The 13,442-nt window shown below is 54.8% G+C and overlaps 6 protein-coding genes across 16 annotated transcripts; 2 read left to right on the forward strand and 4 right to left on the reverse strand.

Annotated features, from left to right (window-relative positions):
* H310_14903 (hypothetical protein) lies at positions 1–1,403 on the reverse strand. Its single transcript, XM_008882867.1, has one exon. It carries the CDS (start codon positions 1,368–1,370, stop codon positions 216–218), a length of 1,155 nt encoding a protein of 384 aa, XP_008881089.1. The 5' UTR covers positions 1,371–1,403; the 3' UTR covers positions 1–215.
* An 806-nt stretch (positions 1,404–2,209) lies between these two features.
* H310_14904 (hypothetical protein) lies at positions 2,210–3,332 on the reverse strand. Its single transcript, XM_008882868.1, has one exon. The coding sequence runs from the start codon at positions 3,241–3,243 to the stop codon at positions 2,248–2,250; it is 996 nt and encodes a 331-aa protein (XP_008881090.1). The 5' UTR covers positions 3,244–3,332; the 3' UTR covers positions 2,210–2,247.
* A 1,358-nt stretch (positions 3,333–4,690) lies between these two features.
* H310_14905 (hypothetical protein) lies at positions 4,691–6,678 on the forward strand. Its single transcript, XM_008882869.1, has 4 exons — positions 4,691–4,784; positions 4,834–5,256; positions 5,308–6,409; positions 6,461–6,678. Exons 1-4 carry the CDS (start codon positions 4,720–4,722, stop codon positions 6,551–6,553), a joined length of 1,683 nt encoding a protein of 560 aa, XP_008881091.1. The 5' UTR covers positions 4,691–4,719; the 3' UTR covers positions 6,554–6,678.
* An 86-nt stretch (positions 6,679–6,764) lies between these two features.
* H310_14906 (hypothetical protein) lies at positions 6,765–8,477 on the reverse strand (the record flags this gene model as incomplete). Of its 6 annotated transcripts, none has more annotated exons than XM_008882871.1 (8): positions 6,765–6,845; positions 6,934–7,051; positions 7,105–7,253; positions 7,305–7,352; positions 7,400–7,593; positions 7,660–7,740; positions 7,799–7,896; positions 8,164–8,477. In XM_008882871.1, the coding sequence occupies 8 exons, from the start codon at positions 8,475–8,477 to the stop codon at positions 6,816–6,818; spliced, it is 1,032 nt and encodes a 343-aa protein (XP_008881093.1). In that variant the 3' UTR covers positions 6,765–6,815. The 6 variants fall into 6 exon arrangements, with proteins under 6 accessions (XP_008881093.1, XP_008881092.1, XP_008881095.1 ...); XM_008882870.1 differs by having other exon boundaries at positions 6,765–6,877; XM_008882873.1 differs by having other exon boundaries at positions 6,934–7,253.
* Positions 8,478–8,710: 233 nt separating this feature from the next.
* Positions 8,711–10,590, reverse strand: H310_14907 (hypothetical protein; the record flags this gene model as incomplete). Of its 6 annotated transcripts, XM_008882877.1 has the most annotated exons (6): positions 10,320–10,580; positions 10,160–10,258; positions 9,808–10,091; positions 9,651–9,751; positions 9,353–9,559; positions 9,210–9,254 (listed from the first exon to the last, which is right to left on the reverse strand). In XM_008882877.1, coding segments are annotated over exons 1-6 (963 nt in total), but the record flags the coding sequence as incomplete, so codon positions are not given. The 6 variants fall into 6 exon arrangements, with proteins under 6 accessions (XP_008881100.1, XP_008881103.1, XP_008881101.1 ...); XM_008882878.1 differs by having other exon boundaries at positions 8,711–9,559; positions 10,320–10,590; XM_008882881.1 differs by having other exon boundaries at positions 8,711–9,751; positions 10,320–10,590.
* A 384-nt stretch (positions 10,591–10,974) lies between these two features.
* Positions 10,975–13,413, forward strand: H310_14908 (hypothetical protein; the record flags this gene model as incomplete). Its single annotated transcript, XM_008882882.1, has 10 exons — positions 10,975–11,225; positions 11,284–11,533; positions 11,588–11,706; positions 11,768–11,889; positions 11,946–12,125; positions 12,178–12,313; positions 12,368–12,610; positions 12,674–13,052; positions 13,107–13,176; positions 13,223–13,413. Coding segments are annotated over 10 exons (1,941 nt in total), but the record flags the coding sequence as incomplete, so codon positions are not given.
* Between the last annotated feature and the right edge of the window lie 29 nt (positions 13,414–13,442).

The raw sequence follows: 13,442 nt of genomic DNA on the forward strand, positions 1-13,442 counted from the left end.
GTTTTGCACTATGGCGTTTGAGAGCATAATGACCTGAACTACGAAGGGGTTTCAACTGCAATCCTCACAGATAGTTCAGAAGTGGAAAATTTTGGGGTGCGTCTATAATTTCTTGACGGACTGTACATCCTCCCCCGGTTGTCGCGCGAATCGCATGTCGACCACAGCCCCATGAAAAAACCATGAAAGCATACATCCAACCCGTGTGTGATCTGTTAGCACGCTGTGATCGTCATGGCCACTTGCTTCGGACACACCATCGTTCGGACGTCGTTGGGGACTTTGTACGCAACGGGGCACGTCGCACTTGCACACTGCAGGGACTTACACGTCGGAAACGCCTCGACGTTGGTGTCCCCTTCACGGCGCACTGTCACCGTCATGGGCAAGTTGAACGACGTCGGGCCGGTGCAAAAGTCCCACGACGCTCCGCATCGAACGGGAATGATGCTAATGTCGTAGTAGAATCGTCCGTCCGCGCCAAACGTGGTCTCAAACAACGTGGCGTCCCCTGCAGAGTCCCACCCAAAGTGAAACATTTGACCGACTTGCTTTGTCCCGTCCAGTTGGAGAGACTCCCCAGGGGCCAGCGATGCGATCACCGCGTGGCTTCGGTACAAGCCGACGGGTGTTTCGCAGTTGTTTTGGAAAACAAACATGCCGGTCGCCATCCCTTTGGTTACCGGTGGAGCGAGCGGAGGAGGGGCGGGGGTTGCCACGACTGGTTTCGATCTTGGGGCTGTAGTAGTTGTTGGTGGTGCAGCAGTAGCTGGCACCAGCGTCGTCGTCGTGATCGGCGCCGCTGAAGTCGTGGTAGCAGTTGCTGTGGTTGGAGGTGTCGAGGTCGTTTGGGTGGGCTTGGTCGTCGTGGCAACATTGACACTTGGAGCAACTGTCGATGTCGGAATTATTTCGCGTGACAGAGGCTCCCATGTGGGGATAGCACTTGGAACGGTGGTGGCAGCAGCGGTAGCAGGTGTCCAGGTCGTTTGGGTGGGCTTGGCGGTCGGTGCGATGGTCGCGCTAGGGGCATCCGTCGACGTCGGTGGTTCGCGTGCCAAGGGCTCCCACATAGTGTTGTCGCTTGGAATCGTTGTTGCGTGGTTTGAGATGGCAGGACTATTTGCAAGGTCCTTCTTGTCACTCGAGTTGAGGTCGGGGGCGTAGGTCGTGGGCAAGGTCTTGACAGCGATGGCAACGGTAGCGCCAACCACCAACGCACACACCGTCGCGAGGAGGGCCGCCGTGGTGTGTCGGCGATGTCGTTGGCATGTTTTCTCGTGCGAGTCGTTGGGATCGACCCGTGTGGTTGCGTGGGTTGGCGTGAGAACGATGTGGGGATAATCGGACGGGCTGGCTCGGTCGACCATGGCGAAGAACGCCCTTGGGGACGTGTGTGGGTGGATTTTCGATTCTGGCTACGTCCGTCGTGTGGCTCACATCACGATGACATCTACCCGACACCATGGCGGTGCTGCACACGATTCCATCTCTCACCCTGGACACGCCATCTGCCCGCTCATACGCCAGGGTGCTTCTTACGTAAGAAATCTCTGTGTTCGTTGTCGAGATGAAATCGTGTTACCTGTTGCGCCGCCATCATGTGCGTGGGGCTGCCCATATCAAAAGTATTCAACTGGACATATAGCGTTGGCTAATCTTCCTGCGTTCGAGCAAAGCCAGCACGTCCCCATGATCGACGGGGGCGACATTCGCTCAGTGGGAAATCGTCGGTTTGTTGTGCTCGAAGGGCGTGGTTACGATTCACCCCGGGCTTGTGCAGAGTCTCTCAGCCAAGACATTCCCCACCCCCTCTGCACGACCTGGACAGCACGGGCAGCGAGGGCCGATGCCCCCGATCCACCGCCAACATGGGCGAGGTGCATACATGTAGGACGTCGCAGGGAAAGACAAACTCCAAGAGAGTGTGTGGCACGAGGAGGACTGCAGCACGATGTGGCGCACGGCCCCTCGCGATGATGCCGCTCTCCCCCCTCGATATCCTGCACCCTCGCACGTGAACAAATCCCCGTTCCTGTCGACTACTGTTTGCTGCACGCTGGATCCACATGGTCTGGTGACCAAACTACATCACGAACGTCCTCGTGTCCGCTGGAACTTGTTGGATGCTACAGAGCCAGCCATGGTTGAGCGAGGTGTGGCATGTGTGCGCAGCAGCAGCTCCACGAGCACAAACACCACCGCCGCCTGCACACAAGAAGAAAGGGCTTTGATATTAGCACAGGTTTAACAAAACGTGACTGTCATCGAGACGCTGCCGGGGCACACCCACGTCTGTTTGTCGCTCGGTACAAAGTACGCGTCCGTGCAGGACGGCGAGTCGCAAGTGAGATGTTTGCAGTTGCCGCCGGGGTTGGACACACGGACGCTGACGGGAACGTTGAAACTCTTGGGCTTGCCGAAGCACGAGTCCCACGACACACCGCACCCCACCGGGATGATGCTCAAGTCGTACCAAAAGTTGTCATTGGCAAAGTGGTTCTCAAACAGCGACGCGTTTCCAGATTCGTCGTCCGACAAGTAGTATGCTGCGCTGACGTCGGCCGTGCCTTGGGTGTCATACGAATCGCCAGGTTTGAGCACGGCCAAGGCGCGGTGGCTCTTCCACAACGTGTACGGTTTGTTGCACTTGTTCACGTATCGAATCTGACCGGAACTCAATGGAGCTGGGGTAGGTGGAGGAGGGGTGGTAGTTGGAGCAGGCGTTGTCGTCGTGGGTGCCGGTGCCGTCGTCGTGGGAGCAGGCGTCGTCGTCGTCGGTTCCAGCGTGGTTGTGGGCTCAGGAGTGGTCGTCGTAGGTTCGGGGGTGGGTTGGACTGTCTCGAGACCGGTGCCACCGACAATCACTTCGGCGTTCGACGTGGCGTTCAACGTGGAGTTTGACGCCGCTGGCAAATCAGCAAGGTCGGAGTTCATGGACGGTGACAACGGGAGGGTCGTCGAAGGCGTGGGGGACACCGTGGCTACAATGTCAGCGGACTGCACGGACGCTTGGTCTGTACCGGTGGTGCCAGCGATGACACCGATCGCGGCTCCGACAACGAGCAAGGCGGTAGCAGCAATGATGATGATGCGATTGCGACGGCTACGCTGGAGAGAGTGCTCATACTCCTCGGTGTCCTTGAGATCCGTCGGGCGGCCGATCCAGTCCGTTTCTCGGTATAACACAACGATGCTGTTGTCGCGCGGGTGTACGCCGGGGGTGGCGTTGGCATTCTCCATCACTTCGTTTGGAACGCTGTTGAGCTCGAATGGCCACTTGTCTGGGCAAAGAACGCTCACGCCATCTCCGCCACGGCCTCCTCCCCAACATGTGTAACTTGTGAGCAATGGCACGTTCTGTGGACGGGAGGAACAACGTAGCCAATCACTGGGCGCGGCAACGTTGTGATAAAATCACATACATTTTTTATGGCACAAATTGTGTATTTTTATTCAAAAGATGCAACAGACACCGACGACATGGCTCGTGTGTGGTCGAACGCGTCGTGCAGCAGGGCTGGTGAAGCTTTCAGTCGTGGCAGCAGAGTGCACTCCAAACGTGCTATGATCGACCCGACTCTTTTCACGAGAGAGCGGCCAACCATCCCCTGGTGTGGCGACGTCCCCTGGTATGGCGACGTGTTTGATCTCATTGGTCAAAATTGGTTGCATTCGTGGTGCCGATTGGGACAAAACCATCGATTCAACTCCACATGGAGAGCTTTCGGCGAACCGCCGTTGTTTGGTGAAGCGTGTGCATGAGGATGGAAACCAAGCGCGACCATCCTTGGAACACTGAAAAGAAAGATCTTGAGACTACACGTCGCCACGATGACAAAGTTGGAGCAGTTCTAGTCGGTTTGGGTGTCATCCCGGCACCAACTGTCTTGGAAGGATGCCCCCTCCCATGTCAGAACGCATGGTGCAGCGGACCCAAGCCATAAAGGCACGTCAATGGGTGCCACCGTGTGTTGTTGATTCACATTGTGTTCATCGCGTGCGTTGGTTCTTCCCAAATGGAGAATTGTGCACATCGGTCCCTGTAGAAACGCATTCACTGTGCTAGATTTCGTGCTTAGATTGTGAACCTCACTGCAAGAGTGCAAAATGCGGGTCAATATCCATCCATTTTTAGGATTACATCCATTTTTAGAATTAATCCATTTTAATGGATATGCCATCAGCACTTTCCGACAGTCAACCGACGCATCAAGCGACAAATGTACTCATCAAATTTAGAGATGACTCAGCTGCGAAGATGGCTCTCTTGTCATACAGCTTATCGTGTGCCGGGCAACCAGAATCTTTTATACATGGACTCACGATAGGCTTTTCCAGCATTTGGCAATTTCTCCGTATAACCTATCGGAATCGCAATCAATGTACATCCATCTCGCTCTATTCCATGTGATTGGGGTAAAAGGCCCCCACAGATTTTATAGATTCAGAAAATTTAGATATAAGAAATTAGAGGTAGATGCATTTATCGAGGAAATTGGACATCTCAACTTGAAGTTAGCCCGCGGAAAAATGATCACAGTTTTCGCTTCCAAGCGAAACGAAAATTTCAAAACAGAGCAATATTTCAAAATAGCTTTGACCAGCAATTATCCCAGAATTGGGGCTCCGATGATCATTGGTCCAAATCCGGCCAATGGACATGAAGGTATAGAGGGGTTATGCCCGTGGTGACCAGCGGCCATAATTCAAAGATAGATGGCGCTGGACGCGGACTCACGGGAATCTCTACGGGAATGGCTCGTGCGCACCCTCGAACCTCTGTATGAGCTCCCTCTCGATGTTTCCTGGCTTCTCATCGATCTGTCTTAGATGCGATGCGGAACCATCGGTTCTTTCGAAGTATGTCCTGGCGCTCGTGCAAGCGAATCCAGAAAAGGACGGGTTGGAAGAGTTATGCCGCAACAAACTCCGCGAGTTCCTCGGAGACGAGACGAATGGGTTCGTCGATCGCTTGTTTGCAACGTTGCGAAGCAAGTCGTATTTGCAGAATTCGCCGCGACACGATGCTGCGACGACTGCTTCCACCCCTCTTCCACAGACATCCTCGGGAAGCAGTGGTCCTCAGCCAAACGACGACCAGAGCCTTCGTCGAGGCCGCGACGAAATTGATGCAGATATCGACGGGGGTAGAAACAAACGGCCCCGGCGTTCGCGATCTCGGTCACGATCACCTCCTCTGCGGGACTCGCACCGGTATCAAGACCGAAGGCAACCATACAACCGCGACCCACGGTACAAACCTCGAGTTTGTGCGGTTCGTTGAACCTGACTGTTTGAAAACAGGGGTCGCGAGCAAGGACGCAACGGAGTTGGTCGCGGAAACCGAGGAGGTCCAATGCGATATGATCAATCATGGGGAATGCCACCTCCGCACAGTGGAGGTTGGGGGCCAATGTACCCGCGACCGATGTACCCGCCCATGCTGAACCCCGACATGCCGTTCGATCCGAATGCGTACGACCCCGACAGTCCTTCGATGCACCCCCCGCATCCTCACTTTTTTCCTCCACAACACCACCACCACCATCACGGCGGCGGGAACAATCGGGGCCGGAATCAATCGACCGACAAAACCACTACTGATAAAGACGGCGGGGATCCAACAGCGGCTAGCACAACGCTCCGCGTCGAGAACGTAGACGCCAAATTCATCAACATGGTCAAACTCAGCGGTCACTTTAGCCGGTTCGGTGAGGTCGTGAATGTTCAAATGCGCCCCGAATTCAAGGCCGCTTTCGTCCAGTTTGCGACGGCTGAGGCCGCGCGCAAGGCATTCCATTCGCCGATGCCCGTGTGCAACAACCGATTCATCGCGGTCAAGTTCGCCAAACGGTCCCCGAAAGACTTGGGTCAGATCGACATACAGGCAGACCAAACGCCCGAAGCCCTCCGCGCTGCGGCACTTGAGACGGGCAAGAAAATTCTCGAGGAGAAGCGGCAGCTCGTCGAACAAGAAAAGGCTTTGCTCAAACAAAGGCAAACGTTGCTCCAGAATCAACTCACGCAGCACGAACTGCTCCGAGACAAGATGAAGTCCAAGGGAATGCTGTCCGACACAGAGCAAGCCAAAATGGACAGCAAGATTGATGACCTCAAAGCACAATTGGACGCCTTGGTCAAGCCTCCGCCGCCTCCGGCGCACGCGCCGCTGGCGACTCTCCAAGCAGAGCTCAGTCAGCTGGAAGCGAAGGCCAAAGCCTTTCGACGAGGCGGTGGATCGATTGACAATCGAACCAAGGTGGTCCAAGTGACAAACGTGCCCGAAGCATTGCGAGACGTGGCTGCGCTGACACAGCACTTCGCTACCTACGGCGCCATCTCCAAGGTGCGCCTCGTGGACAACGACGCGTACGTTCAGTTTGCGGACCGATATGCTGGTGAAAAGGTACACAGTGCCAACGAGTCGTTTTCACAACCTGACGTGTTGTGCATGCAGGCGCTCAAGTTTGGCCCGTCGCACCAACCTGGCGACGACACTGCTATGCGTTTGTCGTGGTGTGAAGATCAGTCGAAGATCGCAGGCGAGTAGTGCAGCGCCGACGTCCCCCAACTTAGCGAATCCGACAATGTCACCACCCATCGAATCTTAAGTCGAATACTATTCACCAAGACCATAACGTTACATCGGACAACGGATGTGGACCATGTTACCAGTAGCCTTTTCGTTCGGACCAGGCCAACCTTTCCATGACGGTGGACGCTCGTGACGGAACTCGTGGAACCGGCCTCTCAGTGGCGTTGGTAGGCATAGGCCAATTCACAGCCCCAGCTGGTAGCAACGGGGTAGTCCATCAGCACAGGCTCAAACCCTTCGCCAGGCACTTTCTACATCCAGTCTCGGGGATTTATGCGACTGAAAACATCACAGCTTTCGTTCTGAACGAAGCGGCAAGACGAGATGGGGCATACATGCGTGAGACTGACGAAGAGCGCACCAGGCTGCAAACGAAGCGCCAGCAGTTGAACAGTGTTCCACAGCTCTGCCGAAAATGCCGTCGCATTGACAAACACAATGTCGCTGCAACTCCTGCGGCACGTCGACCACCTCAGTGGATCGCAGCAAGGCTGGGCTGTGCATACCACCAGTCAAACGTTGTCAAGTCGCCATGGACGAGTTGGATGTGTTGCGGATGCGGCATTTCATAGCTGTCCAAGGCTCGACGTGAGGCGTGGTACAGCGATGGCACCAACTCGATCCCCATAAGGCGGAGCTCGGGATACAACGTCGCCTGGCCGGTTTGGGATTGTCAGCAATGTGCTTTACATAGACGTCGCTGTACCGCTGCAAAGATTGCACGGCCGGTGCCATGCCCCAAATCGCAAAATGTCTGACTTATAGGGAAGTACGTATCGCTGCAAGAGCCGGTGAATGTACCTGACCAGGGCGTGGTCGAAGTATGGCTAGGAGGGATGCGATCCCAAAAAAGTCCACTTCGCCGTACGTCAACGAAGCTGACAACGGTACGTCGTGGTCGGCGGTCTGGTTGTTCTGTTCGAGATGGCAGGCCGCGTCCGTCGACATGGCCAGCGCATCGAACAGGGAATACCATGCTTTGAACGCATGGCTCACTGTAACGTCACGTCACTCAGTGTTCTATTGCGCACATCATGCAGAAAAGACGGAGACGAGTCTACCTGCGGCGATTGTTACGACGCGATGGACATCGTCGACACATTGCATCGAGTTCAATCGAGCATCTTGGCGAAGGAGCATCTCTGCCAATACGATATCATGCAGTGGCCGTCCCGACACATCGTCGTCACTGGAGTATACCTTTCAACGCCCGCTTCTCTGGCCGTGGCAACGTCGCAGCGACTTGCAATAGCCACGTCAGGCTGGAGCTGTCAATCATGCGGTGAAAATACTTCAATCTATAGAGTATATTGAGATTTTTCTTGATTTTTCTCTATTCACAAATTCCGGATAACACAAGCAAAAAACGTGTATCCGGTCTAATACTGCTCTGTTTGCCGACGTCTTCTGTCGCCGCCGTTGCCGTCACATGGGCATCGTCGTGCCATCCTCATTAAATAGACTGCGCCAATAACTCGGCGGGAGTCTGGGCTACCTGCATGCGAAAGGCACGTTCGACAAGTCGGCGTTGGCGCTGGAGGATACCTTTCCTGCAAGCCTCCAACCTAACTTTCTTGTGGACAAGTCGTTGGAGGAGTGCTTTGTGCGCGCTAACGGCCGCTGTGAGAGTTTGGTAGGTCGCTTCTTCTTGAGCTTGTTCGTCAAGCATGGCACCGATTTCTCCCGAGACATCGTGTTCGTTGTCATACAAGTCTGAGAGAAGTTCGTCGAGCACGACGAGGCGCTCTTGGCACTCGTCGACGAGCGCCTGGGCGTGGAGGAGTTGTTTGGCCGCAAACACAGTGTGTACGCGACAGAATTCCATCTTCTTATCAAGGAGGGCATGGCAAAGGATGCTCAAGGCAGCAGCTTTCTGCATCCGGGCGACGATGATGATGTGAGGCGCTGACGGCGATTGCAAGACTGGCAAACAAGAACCCACACGACAACAAGGAATTCAGCATCCTTCCTTACCTACATTCACGTGAAGTCCTCAGATGGGATTGAGTATACAAATCCCAAGTTTCGTTTTGGCTCTGTCAATATGGCCAAAATCTCGTCGTATTCGGTTTTCTCGACAAGTATTAGAAAATTGCAAGTACGTACCAGTAGGTCCTACATACCACCGTCGTGTATGCCAGAGAATGATCTTGAACGTTCGCGCCTCGAGTTGCGAGATCCTCCCGACCGACGCAATGAATGCAGCATTGCGTGGAAGCATGCCAGCGAAGACACGACGAAGCTGTCGAGAGCGTACAAGCTGGCTGCATGTGATTCGAGTGCGAAACCATGGGAAGGTCGAGTGCGCCTCGCCACGGATTCGCATGCGTGTCGCTTCGAAGAAGCAATCTCCCCGTCTAAATGAACTTCCCTGGCGTCCGACGCTGCATTCCACAGCATGTCGACGATTGCGTAAAGGCATAAACGAATGCGCGATGGCCAAAGGACAAGTGCAAACCTCCTTGGGTGACGTAGCGTGCTCGTTAACACAAAGCCAACCACATGGCCAATCTGATACAATCACAGGCTGTGAAGACGTCGCGAACAGGACTTTCCTAGCAGGTTCGTAATTTTTCGTCTTACGTCCCCGCCGTCAAGACTCGATCTACCCCAACGATCATGCATGTGAACCATGCAGGCATTTGGCACGAAACTCCTACGGAACCACCATGTTGAATTGCTTGAGCTTAACGAGCAATGCACAGTTCGCAAGAGTTTTCAGGCGATCCGGCGGAGCTTTCTTGACGTCATTACTTTCCGAAAAATGATGCGATGGACTTCATGCCGGTGACTGGGGGCGTTTTCTTTTTGGTCAACGTTGATTTGGTTGACGCAGGAGCAGGTCTTTTTGCGGGCGTCGTCGCGGATTGTTGTCGAGCATCGTACTTGGCGGCGATGTCGCTAGGTCCCGCAACGACACCCTTGGTCTTGATTTTTTTCAGCCACTCGGTGGGGGATAACCTGCACTCCAAGTTAGCAGTGCCATTACACGACGTCACAGATGCACGGAAAGCATTCAAGCAAGCACAGTGACCGACGTGAGTTGTTTTACCCATACGACGCCACAACCAACTGAGTCCAGCACTCGTCCAAGTACTCTGACAGGATGGAAATCGCGGTCTGCAGCGCTCGGTGCTTGTCGTCGGCATCGATCTAAAGAGATTTTTTGCCAAGTCAGCTCGCCAGCATGAAAAGGACCGCGTCATTGCCTCTGTATTCGGCTGTGTTGGTGCTGTAGTGTCCTCGTCTGGTGGACGTTGGAATCGTTCGACCGTGGTGCAATCGTTTGAACTTGACCTTGTCGGCGCCACCCCAAGGGCCTGAATGCGATCAACCTTTTTCCGCAGCCACGCTGTGATCTTGGTATCATTTCGCCGAACGCAGAGGATATCCAATCTGTCGTCGCTTCCATCGATGTCGCAGAGATTTGAGATTGCAGAGGCATTCCATCGGGAAATACCATGCAACGGAATCCCGCATGACTCCATGATGTCTACGTGGCCATGTTATTCGAAATCGTCAACACAGAGCTGCTACAAGGCAAAGAGGGACTGATTTTACCGTGCAAGGCGCAGAACTGAGTATTGCGTGTCCAATGTGCAAGTTGCTCCAACAAGAGGAAGAGTGGATCCATGGGCGTCACGACCAGTAGACTGCCGTCTGTCACAATCAACCGTCGTCTTCTCGCTTCCATGAATAGGTGGTTATGGCATGCACGTACCCTGTACGACAACGTTTCGCGGTGCAAACAAGCTGCGGATGTCGTCGATCCGCTGGACTTCGCACAGTTGGTGGCCACGAATAGCAAGCCATCTAGACCGCCCTGTCTTGCCATTCCACTTGGTAAAGGTCAAAATAGGGTTCTCCTCGGCGTCTCGAACAAAGCGACAGAGCTTCGCGTCACGCCACTCCTTGTCCGCGTCGGCCACGAGCACCACCCGACTCTTCATGAACCTCCTCGGCGATGATGCCGCACAAAATGTGGGGGAACTGCTCTGATTCGTCAATGCTCCACCAATCAGGTTGCACAAAAAATCGCAACGAATACAAAACATTTTTGACTCGACCTGTGAACGCACTGCGTGCCATTGCATTTGACCTCACGTCAAGGATCTACAACGTCTGGCCACCCTTGGGGCGACCTGGCCACGTTCATCACTCAATTTTGCTCAGGGAAACGCGGAACAAGTAGCTCATTGAGTGTGTCGGATATTTGTTTAGAGGTTGGTTGGCGAGGGAAATTTTTGTCCAATCATTGTGATTTTCTCGTCAGAAAATATCCAATCACGTCGATGGATGTAGGTAATTCGATCGGGGTGTTCAACCGAAGCGTCGCAGTTTTCATCACACCAGAAATTCCAAGATCTTGTGAGCGGATGTCGTTGTTCCAGGCGCGGGAATGGTGGACGGTGGCGAGTGGGAATACCGAGGAGTACACATATGGCGCGTTGGCCGTGGGGAACGTCGACAATGATCCGACGCCGCATGACAAGATTGTCGTTGGGAGTCTCAACGGTATCCTTCGAGTGTACTACCCCACTCAAGGCGAGTTTAAGATTGATCACCTTCTCATGGAAGAGCAGCTCGAGTACCCTGTCCTGCAAGTTGAAATTGGGAGATTCGTGCCGTACGTATCTTTCCTATATGTGCTCGGAGGCAGCCCCGCTGATGCTTGCAATGGCTAGCCATTCAACCAACGTGGGCATGGCCGTGCTACACCCGAAACACCTTGCTGTGTATTGCTTGGACGGCGTTGGTGGCTCTGGAATGGCAGCTAGTTACTTCAAACTGACGAAGAAGTACGAGCACCCTCTCGGTCTTGACGGCGAGCACTTCACAGCTTTCAACATGACAATGGGTGGGTTTGGTAAATCCCCCGAGAAAGATCACATTTGTGTGCAGTCTCTGGACGGTCGTCTCCAATTTTTCGAGCAGGTGCTTCCATCCCATGACATGTCAACGTGGCACCCACTAGAACTGGTGGACTAGGACCGATTTAGCTTCATGCAACAACTACCCACTTGCCTTGTTCCCGGTGCTCTGTGTTACGCAGCCCCCACCGACTCGCTCATCACCGCCACATCAGATATGAGTGTCGAATGCTATCGGTGGGTCGCCGTTCGTCCATCAAAATGCCATCCCCTTCGTGTCGACTCAATTACGTCGTAGGTACCAAGTCATGGCGACGTCGATGGTGCTCAAAAAGAAACCTGGGCACGACGATGGGATAAAGGATGCCAAGGGGGTCACTGCCGCCAAGGCGCTGCACTCTGAATGGCGTACAAACATCGGTACGTGGTCAACTTGCCATTGACTCGACCACGGGTTGACCGCTTGGCTGTCCCAGGCGAGTCGGTGCTCGATATTCGCACGGGCAAATTCCACTGGGCGGTACGAGCGCGCAGCTTTGACGTGGTCGTGCTGGGAGAGTTTTCTCTCTTCTGTGTGACGCCGGGCGGGGACATTTGCTTTCACAAACGCTTGGGCTTTCACCCGTCGTCGCTTTGTCTGTACAACCGCCCCAAATGTATGCTTTCTGCATAAAGTGTGGGTTCTGAAAGTGAATGGCATGTACTTAGGTGACAACTCGGATAGCACGGATAATGTGATCATCGCCACGCACGCCAAACAGTGGATGGTCTACCGCGACGCACAGTTGATTTGGTCGGCGGTCGCCCCGACGGTGTCCACGGCGCTGTCCGTGGCGAGCTTTGGGTACGCCAAATGCGCATGCCGCCGCGACAGACATAACATCGTGGCGCTTCGCAGGGGCATCGACGGCATGATTGTGAGTCTGGACGAAGACGGACGGCTCAACGTAAACTACCTTGGCACAGATCCACCCACGACATCCGTGATTGCATCCGATGCAAAAGAGGTCAACTACGAGGAGATGGACGAGGAGCACCGCACCTTGCTCAACATTATTCGGCGGTCCCAGGGCGAGCGGCGCACGGAGCCCAAGGAACGCGTCCTCTTGCGCGCTCAAGTGCCTGCGTTGCTCGACCCACCGTCGAAACACGCGGAAGCCGATCTCCGCGCCTACACCGGTCGCGACGAATCCCCCGGCGACAGTGGCGTGTCGTCCGACGATGACGTTGTGACGGGGCCGGACCACAAACCCGTGGCACTCACCATGCGCGTGTACGTGACGTACACAGGGAGCAACGTATTGAGCAACGTCACGGTCGCCGTCACGCCGCCGCCCAACGTGATCGTATGCGGACCATCGTCGATTTTGCTCGATTCCATCGACGGCAAAGCTGGCACGCCACTCATTATCCCTGTCGTGCTCCGACCAAGCGCGACCGTCATGCCGTCGTCGCTCGAGGTCACCATCTCGGCAGCGTATACACTCGAGAGCGGCCAGCCCCGAACGTCGTTGTGCACAGTTAAGCTCCCCATGTGCATGATGAGCCGACTCATCCCGCCCGTAAAAGCAAGCACGTTTAAGGTACATGGCGCGCCCCGGCCGAGATATCCCGTGATGTCGGGATATATGGTCTAGTTTACGCTGGACACGAACCAAGAGCCCGCGCAACTGACAGAGCTCTTTGACGACATGCTGACGCAGCCAGGTGCGGCCCGTTCCTGCCGGAGGTCTTGACTCGATATGGGTGGCAGGAGCGACGCCGGACTGGGCGAAGCAAGTCACAGGGTCGTCCGCGAACGTGCTGAGCTTTCAATACTACAACGGCGTCGACGTCACGATCCTCGTATCCAAGAATGCGGGGCGGTACCGCATTCAGTCGACCGAGCTCGATGCGCTCTGGATGGTGTCGAACGAGCTTGTCGACCGCCTGCAGCTCCTGAACGTGCAGCAAACCCAAACCGACGACGACGA

The sequence above is a fragment of the Aphanomyces invadans genome (assembly GCF_000520115.1).
Source record: "Aphanomyces invadans strain NJM9701 unplaced genomic scaffold supercont1.103, whole genome shotgun sequence".
NCBI classification, from domain to species: Eukaryota; Oomycota; class Saprolegniomycetes; order Saprolegniales; family Verrucalvaceae; genus Aphanomyces; species Aphanomyces invadans.

Coding starts and splice junctions, on each gene's coding strand:
- H310_14905 (XM_008882869.1), top strand. CDS start 4,720: ATGGCGCTGGACGCGGACTCACGGGAATCTCTACGGGAATGGCTCGTG. Junction 4,785..4,833: donor GTGCGCACCCTCGAACCTCT/GTATGAGCTCCC, acceptor GATCTGTCTTAG/ATGCGATGCGGAACCATCGG. Junction 6,410..6,460: donor ACCGATATGCTGGTGAAAAG/GTACACAGTGCC, acceptor TTGTGCATGCAG/GCGCTCAAGTTTGGCCCGTC.
- H310_14904 (XM_008882868.1), bottom strand. CDS start 3,243: ATGGAGAATGCCAACGCCACCCCCGGCGTACACCCGCGCGACAACAGC.
- H310_14903 (XM_008882867.1), bottom strand. CDS start 1,370: ATGGTCGACCGAGCCAGCCCGTCCGATTATCCCCACATCGTTCTCACG.